General features: G+C 40.9%; 1 protein-coding gene across 1 annotated transcript in view; it reads right to left on the minus strand.

Moving 5' to 3' along the window:
• Window positions 1-217: 217 nt before the first annotated feature.
• LOC133985265 (mucin-5AC-like) overlaps window positions 218-11,373 on the minus strand; it is a 31,096-nt gene continuing 19,940 nt past the window's right edge. The window contains exons 4-7 of the mRNA XM_062424863.1: window positions 2,000-2,132; window positions 1,141-1,207; window positions 542-702; window positions 218-320 (exon numbers count right to left, since the gene is read on the minus strand). Coding sequence (XP_062280847.1) covers window positions 218-320; window positions 542-702; window positions 1,141-1,207; window positions 2,000-2,132 — 464 coding nt within the window. The remainder of the gene's footprint in view (window positions 321-541; window positions 703-1,140; window positions 1,208-1,999; window positions 2,133-11,373) is intronic.

Below are 11,373 nucleotides of genomic sequence, written 5' to 3' on the forward strand. Positions count from 1 at the left end.
ACACACACACACACACACACGTATATACAGTATTACAACACCGTGGCTACAGTACGTACAGTGTACACAATCACAGGCCTCTACACACACACACACACACACACACACAAACGCACGCTCGCCATTCAGGAGTCACTCAGCTGACTTGTGTATGTGTGAGCCTGCAGTGTGTACAGAGATGCTAGCTGCCGGTGGTGGTGGTGGAGCGGTGCAGGGGTTATGGCGATAAATTGCGCTGTCCTGTCACTTCTATTTGGGGCAGATTGGGGCTGGTGTGCAGGGCGCCGCTGGAGGTAATTTGCTGCCGTATTTCAGATGGGCTGGAAATGGGTTTAGAGCGAGAGTTCATGCCTCCCATTACAGAGAAAAGAGAGGGTTACCCCGAACGTACGCCGCACACAAAACAACTGACATGGACCCCTAACGTGCAGCGGCTGAGAGCAGAGAGCTGCTGCACTGCTGCAAATAAGAAAGAGAAGAAAAAAGAAAAGGAGCAAAAAAAAAAATCAGCCATCAGTAGGCGTTCATGTACACGGTCTACCTGACTGAACGCCATAACTCAGAGGCACAGACACTCAGTTTCACTGATACAAGATCGGTGGCTGCCCTACACAGGGCAACTGCAGCCAGGGGAGCCGTAATGGAGGCTAATGTTGGAGCGCTGACTGCCACCCAGGGAGGCTTAAACAAGGACCGGGTGGCCTGGGGAGCCACAATGGAGGTTAATGGGGATATGACATGAACAGTTAACACAGATGGCAGTTAACCCTGACATGGAGCGGCAGTCTAGGGGGGGGGGTGAGGGGGGCGACTGGGCGTGTGACACCTAGAGTCTCTGAGGACGTTTTGACGCTGGGTTCATTTGGATGAGGAGCGAGGTGTTGGTCTGATTACGTGCTGTTTTAATTATGCTGAACTATAACTTTGTGTTTTCTTCATTGCAGATGTTTGGTGTCGGTGCCAGAAAATGATGTTGGGTGTGTTCACCATGTGACTGACTGGCATTTTACATTTATATGACGATAAGTGAGCTGTTGAGAAGCAGATAGACATGATAAAAGAGAAGTGACAGAGGACAGAGTGAACAAGTGAATGAAGCAGCCTCTTCCACAACTCTAAAAAATGATGTCATAATTTTACAAGGTACGGCGTTGCCTCGACGCCATCGTTAACTTTCGAAAGTTCTGCACTGGGGTTGAATGATAATCTGCAATTCAACACCAAAACACTAGGGGGTGTGAGGTTCCTGAAGGGCCTGAAGGGTCTATTGTGAATGTCGTCGATTGTTTGTATTCGTTACATTTACAGTGTAATGTCTCACATTCTGTTTGAACGAAGCGTTAACGTTATAGGACCTGTGCTATGCATTTTTACAATCCGATAACATTGCTAGCTTACTAGTTCGCCCAAACAGAGGCTCGAAATGATGGAAATGATGTAGTACGGACCAATCACAGCCCTTGTGGTCTGCGTTGCCTCGACACGTAGTTAAAGGTGGTGCATGTTAGGTGTGGGGCTCTGCAGAGCTACGACATCGAGTTGACGCAGTACTATAAACCTGGCTTAACAATGAAAAAATGACACTACTCATGTAATCATGACATGAACTACATTAGAAGTACTGTATAGTTGTCCGTACTTAAATCATAATCACAGTTCAACTGGAACTAAGCTCAGATCCAAGCGTTCATATTAATGAATATTTGCCAAACCACCGCGCTAGATTAGGCCTAAACTGCCACAGTGAACTTGCTATAAAGGTCAAAATGAAGGAAAAAAAGACAGATTTGGTTCAAACAGTGTTTTGGTAGGTGAGTATTTGAGTGTGAAAGCATTGTATGAAGCTTGTTTGCTTGCATTTACATACTGTGAACACATGGCATTCTCTATTGGAGTAGGTTACATATGCAATAATGTAATCTGTCTGCAATGAGAGAGGAAAAGGAGGGAGGAAGGACAGAAACAAACTGCATGAATCAAACAATCACAAAGCTGCAACATCATCTCAGAGGAAAAGGTGAAGTTCTTCTCCGTCCACAGACTCTCCTTGGCCTGTTTCCCTGCAGTGACCTCGGAGGTGTATCTGTTATCAGAGAGCCTGCAGGAACGTCTAAAGCACAAATCCTCTGCTGCTGGACAGCAAAGTTGTTTTAGGGAGAAACCCTTTCAATGTTTCACCCTGCAGATATATACTATATACCACTGCCTCTTTTTTCTTCTTCTACAAAGCCTGAGGGACACATTTACACAGTCATCACTTTAAGCTGCCAAACTATTTAAAGTCTAGTGGGACTTTAAATCAATATTATCTATACCAACGGGACACTTCTGGATTTTTTAAACATGGACCCTACTTTCCCAACATTTGACTAATGGGGACACATTTTTTTAATAATGGTCCAATTTTGAGTGAGATTCGGCTGGAAATGTGCATCCACTATTATGTTATTATAATCAGACTTTTTTGTGCTTTACATAATAAAATAACAGTATAATAAACCAGGTTACACTCCTCTCTCTAACTCTCTCTCCATTCACACTGTTGTGTTCTTGCAACATTTTGAACTATTCAGAATGAAATTTTTCCTTTGAGCAAGACTTGAGACACAATAACAAACAGACTGAATCAAGCAAAAGAGAAAGAGAAATAGACTTTTCCCCAATAGACACATATATTGTGAAAGAGACGTCAGTAAATCAGTGGATACATTTTCTTGTGCGTCACAAACTCGTCACAATTGACTCGTTTCGCTATTAGAATTTGATCCATTCGGACCAAATCTTGGAAAAGAGCTGCATGAATGAATTGTTTTATCTCCATTCAAATTAGCTGGAGGGCCAAACCGGGAGTAGCCAGTTCTTGCTTTATGGGCCCAATGATCCAGAAGATCCGGGTAATGTTACACCTGGAAGTCAAACTTTTTTGGCTTCATGCCCCACTGAGCAACTTTCATAGGACTAAACAGGCCCAATGCTTTATCTCTTTATACATCCATGCATTAGATGCAATGTGTGTGTGTGTGCTCTTTATCAACTTATCAATCAATAGTACTTTTGATTCATTGTACAGTCGTTTGGGTCCATAAAATGTCAAGAACAGGTGAAAAACGTCCATTACAAGAACCCAAAGGCCAAAGTTACATCTTTAAATCGTTTGTTTAGTCTGATCAACACTTAAAAACTCAAAGATAATAAACTTACAATGATATAAAACAGAGGATAGAACCTAATCTTTACTTTAGACAAGCAGATATCAGTCAGAGTTCGGTGTTTTTGCATACTGCATTATGTTCATATTCTGACCCTTCACAGTACAGAGAGCATCATTTTTGACCCAGCTTAAGTATTTCCTTTATAATTTGTCCCTATACCAAATTTTAAACGTGCATTTTGCATCTTTAGATATATTATCAGTTGTTTGTTTATTGAGAAAATGCATTCACAATCGCACTATATTAAGATCTCATGTTCTTTTAAACAAGAGAACATAATTACTATAATTATTTGAACGTAAAGGATGCAGCAAATTTTGAATGGCAGGTTTAATTATAACTATTAAAACCATAAATCCAGACTTACCCAGCTGCAGTAAATAATTAAATAAATAAGTAATTTTGTAATATTTCCAGTTTTGTATATTCTGGGTCACTGTAGGAGACGATTCAGGCTTAAATAATGTCATCTAGGGTGTTTACATTGTTTTCAAATGTCAAAATGGATCAAAATTTGACACAAACAATATGTTAGGTTTAAATATCTGTCACTTTGATCATTTCCTCACATGTGATGAGTGTGAAGTTGCACTTATTGAGGTGTTTTATACAACAGAAAACAACGACTGGAGCCTGGAGGTCAGAGTAAAAGAACATTAACTCCACGAAAAAGAACAGAAGAGGTAAAAAAGGAAGAAATAGAGGAGAGGGGGCAAGGGCACAGAGAAACTCCCTTGTGACTAGTCGGTATGCATATGCATGTGTGTGTGTGTGTGTGTGTGTCTGCAGGTGTGTGTGCGTGCACTACTCTGACCATGCGACGCACAGATAAAGGGAGAGAGCGATTCAGCACTAACCGCCGCCGTTGATGAATGATCCGACTTTTGTTTTAGTGACAGGGAAGAATTTGTAGGGTCGCACGACTGCTCAGAATAATGCTGCCCTTGTCTATTTCGTCTGCAACCAAAGCATTAGTAAGCTCATATTGGGAAACAGTTACCCTTGAAACAGAGCACAGCAAAAACAGTCATCAGGCTAATTCCAGAATCGGCGAGAAGTGCTGCTCTTCTTCGGGGGCACTTAAAAAAGGAAAAGCGGTGTCATTACACACACACACACACGCAACCCTATCAAATCCAACTTAAATGAACAAAAATCCTCCTTTAGGGTGAGGAAGTAGCATTAAGAAGGAGATGATTTGTGCAGAATACAGTGTGAACAGCAGCAGAAGAAGACGAGGGGATCATAACACACTCCTGTTTCTTTTGACAGGTGGATGACTGATGTGATAAGTAATGAGTAAATGAATGAATTGGGGTATAAAAGGGGATGAATGGGGGGAGGAGGGAGGGGGGGTGAATGCGGGAAAAGGAGGGGAGAGAAGTGAAGAAGAGAGAGTGCTGCTTCACTTTATTGCCCAGTCTCTTACATCCTGTGCTGATCGATACCGAAGCACTAAAAGAGATGAGCGCCTAGACCGAGCGTGTGCGTGTGTATGAGTGTGTATACGTATACACTCAAAAATAGTATACTTATACGGGGGGGGGGTGGTTGGGATGTCCCAGCATGTTGGAGAGGGGGGCGGGTGGGTTAACATATATGTCAGACACATTAAAAAAAGGCACGAGAAGGATAAGGACTATGATGAGACAAATTTGTGTTAAATCTTGAGGATAAAAAAGAAAGAAAGCAAACAGAAAAACAGCAACAGAGCAAACACAGAGGTATAGAACATTAAAGACAGGGAGAGAAAAATAGGGAGGGTGTGCGTGAGATGAAGGCAGGGGTTGGGCTGTAATTTATCCTGCAGTGTGCATGCTTTACGGCTTTCTTAATTCAACTCCTGCTACTATTAATGGAGTTAATGTTGGGATTATATCTATTTTCTGGTGGCGGAGGGCTTGAAATACTGCAGACTATTCCTCCCGCCCCTTCAAACTGCCACGCGGTACTAAATCACCCTCGGGCCGGGGGCACGTTATGGCTGGAGACCAGGTAAGAGCATGTTGGCGAGCCTGGTGTTGGATCCCATCACTTCCTGCAGAGACTGGAGCAGGAGTTGTCTGGTTTTGACGGCTTTGGTTGAGAAAAATGTACAACAGGTTTTTATTTTTCTTCTTTGTGGTTTTTGATGGATCACTTTTTCCATTCTGAAGCATTTTCCGTTGCACTGCTTAATGCTTTGAAATGCTCCTATATTTAAGAAGGTGCAATGAAATAAAGCTCCTTCACTTTAAAGTACAACCTTACAGAGCTGCTAGACCTTTTCTTGTTAACCCTCAGAGGCTGTAGTTTTAAAGCCAGAGTGCATTACAGTAGAATTAAGGTGTAATCATATGAAACTTGACAATTTAAAGCATCTATTGGTACCAACCATGTCATGCAGGCTTGTTAGATATGCTTAATAACCCTACAAAGTACATTTTCATGAGGGAGAAAGTGGCTTGGCCATTTCCAAAGAGGTTCCTTGACCTTTCACCTCAAGCTATCTGGGTACCGATGAGTCTCTGCTTTACAGTAGGTCTGGGTATTGTTTAAAAATATGATGATACCAGTACCAATCCAAGTCCCCTTAAAGTGATACTGATACCAGCTGAGTCCTTCATTAGATTCCCATTAACACATTTAGGTCTCGGTCTTGTATCCGGTGTAACAGGCGTGTAGTGTAGACACACTTTAGAGCGTTCAGGTGGCATCTTAGCTGCTGAACTGCTCTAAGAGCGCTAACTCAAATTCACCACGACTTCACCACCACAGACGGGTTGTAGCTGCTGTGGCAGTGGACCAATCACATGTTGCATTAAATCAAAGAACGCTTGCTGTTGATTGGCTGTGAGCAAGCCCATACAAGTAGTCATATTTTCAAGCTCTGGGTGCAAAAAGGATCGATTGCCGGTATCAAATAGCCCAGCCCTTGTTTACAGACATGCTCACTTCATGCTAATCCTATGCAGTTTGTGGCATGCTGTATACATATGTTATATTTTCACCTCTTCTAAAAATGGTGTATTTGAATATTTCTGCACACTGAAGTCACTTAACAGTCTTGGAATTGCATAAACTGGGCATGAATGGAAAGCTGAGACTCTCCCTTGGATCCAATGAGCTTAACTGTATTCATGCGTGATGATGTTAATCCCCTGACTATTTCTATTGATTCTTGAGTGGTTAACACTGGTTAAATTTTACACCCAATCTGTGTAACAAGCCATCGTAATGATCTCTATCACATAACATCATAATGTCCTAAACACTTAAACACTTGAAACTTTCAACATTTGAATAGACACCCAATAAAAACAATGTTTATAACAGATTTAAGATGATAGATATCCACTTCTGTGTGTCAGATACTATTGACCTGCTATCTCCCTCTAAAGACCCTCTGTCCCCCTCCCTTAAAAAAGACAACTACGACACTAAGGTGGGTTAATATTTAACTTGTTTGTATTGGGTACCATCTGTGTGTCGGGCTGAATGATGAGTCAGTATTATCAAAAACAGACTTTCAGTGGAAACACATCCTGATGATATGATGATATTGTTTTATCATTTTACACAAAAATCTTCTTTAAATTAATAAAACTGAGAAAATTGTTGTTAAAAACTAAAAGAATTCAGGTTTTTGCTTTACATGTGTGAAGATGTGGAACGACTCATTGCTTTAGATATCAGTTTAAATATGTTGTATGTGATCTTACATACAGAGCTTCAACAATTAACTGATTATTCTACAAACAGAAAATCTAAAATAACATTTTACTTGTTATATTTGTTATATATGACATTATCTCTCTCGATATGGAGGATTGTTTCAATAAAACAAATAATATATCACTTTCAACAGATGCCCTTTTCACTATTTTATGACATTTTAAAGACAAAATTATTCATCTATTTTCTATTAAATTAAATTAAACTTGTATATCTCCAAATAACAACAGAAGTTATCTCAGGGTACTTTTCCTATTGAGCATATAGACCATACTCTCTAATTTACAGACCCTAACTCCCCGTTGTGGGCAACCATCTACCTCGACTGGTTGGGTTGAGAGAGAAAGAGGGAAAGAGAATCGAGAAAACAAACCATCAGATTAATAAACGATGAAAATAATCACTAGTTGCAGACATACTTACATACACATCTGTGATATGGTGATAAAGAAAATAGTCTTATTAATACCATACCTCTGCTTTTCTTATCCTGTGAGGGTGTCCAATGCAAAGGGGGGGGGGGGGGGGGGGGGGGGGGGTAATTCCTCAACTGACCACTCTGTCTTAATAAATATTGACTGACTGAAGGTCTGAATGCATAAACATGTCCCCCCAGAGTATCTGAGTGGTCTGATTACCTTAAAAGAACAGCTTGATTTCTACTTACCTTCAAAAAGACAAACTCATTTAAGCCTCGAGTCCCATTTTAAACCTTAACACTAAATAATCACAGTATATTTTGGATGCATTCAGACATTAGACACCTATGTGAGGTTGAGGTTTTTTTTAATGCACGGCTCCGAGTGAGGGCTTCGAGCTATATGAGCAGGCAGTGAGATACCGGCCGAGGACATATGAGGACAGGGATCAGTGGGTCTGATAGGCCAAAGATGAAGAGCAGCACTCAGTAGTTAAGAGCAGCGAATATGAGCTCATGCTCCACTCAATAGCTCCAAACTGATAAAAGTGGAGGGTCTTTGGAGTTAAACAGATAGATAAAGGAGGTAGGAGGAGGAGGTAGAGGGGTGGGGGGGTGATACAGTCTCCCTGGGGACCCGACCTGTCCCCCTCCCTCCTATCTCTCCCCTCACTTCTACACACTTGGTGATATTTCACAAGATGTCACGGGGCTCAAATTGAAAATCCCTTGATGAATCAATATTTACTGCAGCAGCTAAATGAATAGTAATAAGTCACCAGAGGCTGAGTCCCAGCCACAGTGCTCCGGGCCCCCCTTCTGTTTTACCAAATCTGGATTACACAAATGAACCCCTCAACACACACACACACACATACTCAGACACACTCAGGCACAACCAGATGCAAAACATAATTCAATAAGTTTAGCACAGCAAACATATTAAACCAAACTGTTACCCTCCTCACTACCCCCCAAAAAATGTTCTTGTACATACTTTCATCCACCTTTGAGATATTTTGCTGCCTCTATACACACACACACACACACACACACACACACACACACACACACACACACACACACACACACACACACACACACACACACACACACACACACACACACACACACACACACACACACACACACACACACACACACACACAACATGGAGGTGTTTGAAACATCATATATGCTCCTCAACAGTTTTCAACACCGACTATTTTCACTCAAACTCTTTTTTAAACCACAAGAAACAGTCCTGATAAACTGTTCACAGTGAGGTTTATGCATAACCCTTAATAGCAGGGTCGCTGTTTGATTAGCTATTCTTTAAATGCATTGATGAGTGACAGCATATGTTAATTAATTTCTAGTGGACTGATGTTGCAGCACAAGTTTAAGAGGTGGATATCTCAAAAAAGGCGAAAGACAAAATGTATGTTTTGGGTCATTTTTATATTTACATTATTTGCTTGTTCCAGTTTCTCAAATGACAGGATTTGCTATTGTTAATTTAATATATTTGCATTTTGGGCCATCAAATGCTGGTCAAAACTTTTTCAGGACATTTTATAGTTTTAAAAGATTTATAAATTACTAAAAACTAAAGAAAGAAGATGTAAGTTGCATCCTTTCATAGTTATTTTACCACTACAACAATACAAAGAGTGGACACATCTGCACTCACGCCACTTCTAAACCCTGTGTAGCTTTGTGTGTGTGTGTGTGTGTGTGTGTGTGTGTGTGTGTGTGTGTGTGTGTGTCTCAGTCCAGTCAAACCACAGCCACTTTGCAGGAGGAGCATCTTGTTAATTCTCTACACATTAACAGATCAGTTCAGAGCTTTCAGGTTCAAACTGTTTGTACTCAACAACATTTCACTTATAAACATAGAAGAGTAGAAAAAAAAGCATCTTTTTCATAGCAATGAAACCATGAATTAGGCATTAACTTAACGTCTGATACCCAGGTTTGTAAATGCAGCTGATTTAATGGAGCAGTGGGTGAATTTGCTCAACCTACCAGCCATTGAGGATTCTATATAAAAGTAGTATAACAGAGGGCTTTGTGACATCCTGCAAAACATATTAAATCATGAGTCTGCTTGTTTGAGTGAGCAGGCTGACAGGAAGTAGCATTCATGTCCTGAGCATTCATTGTATAGCTTTCAAGGTTGCCTTAAAACAGCTAAAAGATATACTGTTGGAGCTGCGTATATACTCTCTAATAACAGCTTTAAGATGATGTGGCAGAAAGCTGAGATTGGATTTTCACCTCTTCAGGGCCATTGACCATTTTTCTGAAAGGCTACCAGAGACTAACCCAGCACCTAAAACACACACACAGGCTAAATAACAATGCAGATTACTTGAATGTTAAAAGGTTCGGCTAGTTAACTGTAATGAATTAGGTTCATTGTAATATGATAACGTGGTCATTGTTTGGCTGATGCTGAACGGGTGAATCCAGTGCAGAGGAGAAGAGTATTCCACTAATGTCAAACTCTGCAGAGATCCAGCAGTTTTTATGTCATGGAAAACTAAAAAGTTGTGCTGATCTGCTTTTCTGAATATTTTAAATAAACTTGATAATGTACCACAACTTGGCACCAAACTGAAAACCTGTATGCACCAGCAGGAGAATGACAACAACCCCCTAAACTGTCTTACGAAGGCCTAAAAGCCAATTTACTGACATGAGTGTAGGCCTCTCTAAACTATGAAGCTTGTAAATTTTAACATATAGCCTGTTGCAGATCACTGTTTCTCATTTAGATTGAGACAATAACATTTATTCCTTAAACAAATTCTTGATAGTTGTCTCTTTTAAGATTAAGTGAATTGGATTGCAAGTGGAGGAATGAACCAAACACTATCAGAGCATCCTGACATCCTCTGCGCTCACTTCTGAGCTCATCGCAGCTCAGTGGATCATCCTCCAGACCAGACAGCCAAAGAGTCTCCACATCAACAGGTTTCTGCCCTGACATCCTGAGCCTGGTCGATCTCGTTCTGACCCAACCAGCCTCTACAGCGGACTGTGTCAGAGGCTTCAGTCAAAATGAAGTTGATACAGAGTGACTGGAGGTTCTGTCTTACATCAAAAAGCCTGATTGACCTGCTGACTGTCCCGCTCTACATTTACTCTTTTTAGATTTTGACTTCACCCCTGTCATCCAGCTCTACTATCAGGCTAACATCTGGCCTGGAAAGCTAGGATTCATGGAGGGGAAGAGGAAAGCCCTGATGATATGGAGCTAAATTCCTCCCAAAACTTAATAAAACATGTTCACTGTAGCTTGTAGCCATCAGGCTTTACAACAATAACATCAAATTATAGTGAATGATAGTGAATTTTTCCTCCTTTTAACATCATTTCTTATATATTTGACTTCATTTTTTTAACTTTTATGTGTTTATTTGTGTATATGTATGAGCTACCAGATACATGAATTTCCCAATGGGGATGAATAAAGTATATCTATCCATCTATCTATCTAACCATCTATCTATCTGCAAATTTTAGCTTTGAAATCAAGCCTTACTGGTGGTTTAGTGTGAGAATGTGACAATGACAGAGAGGATAGAAGTTAGATAAATGAAAGGAGAGGTTTAAAAAAAAAAAGAGGAGGGATGGTGGTTGTAATGGCATTAAGAAAAGATCCCACTCTTCTCTCTCTCTCTCTCTCTCTCTCTCTCTCTCTCTCTCTCTCTCTCTCTCTCTCTCTCTCTCTCTCTTCTCTCTCTCTCTCTCTCTCTCTCTCTCTCTCTCTCTCTCTCTCTCTCTCTCTCTCTCTCTCTCTCTCTCCTCTCTCTCTCTCCTCTCTCTCTCTCTCTCTCTCTCTGCGTCTGTCCGGGTTGAGAAGTCGTTCCTGCTGCTGGTGTGTAAATTAATGTGAGGAGCACACCGGTGTAAATGGTTTATTCTCTGGGTTATCTACTGTGTAAAAATGAGCATCATAAATTCCCGACCTCTTCCACTCATGCTCCACATGACGGTGACATAAAAAGACACGGCGCTGCT

Source organism: Scomber scombrus, chromosome 8 (assembly GCF_963691925.1).
Source record: "Scomber scombrus chromosome 8, fScoSco1.1, whole genome shotgun sequence".
NCBI classification, from domain to species: Eukaryota; Metazoa; Chordata; class Actinopteri; order Scombriformes; family Scombridae; genus Scomber; species Scomber scombrus.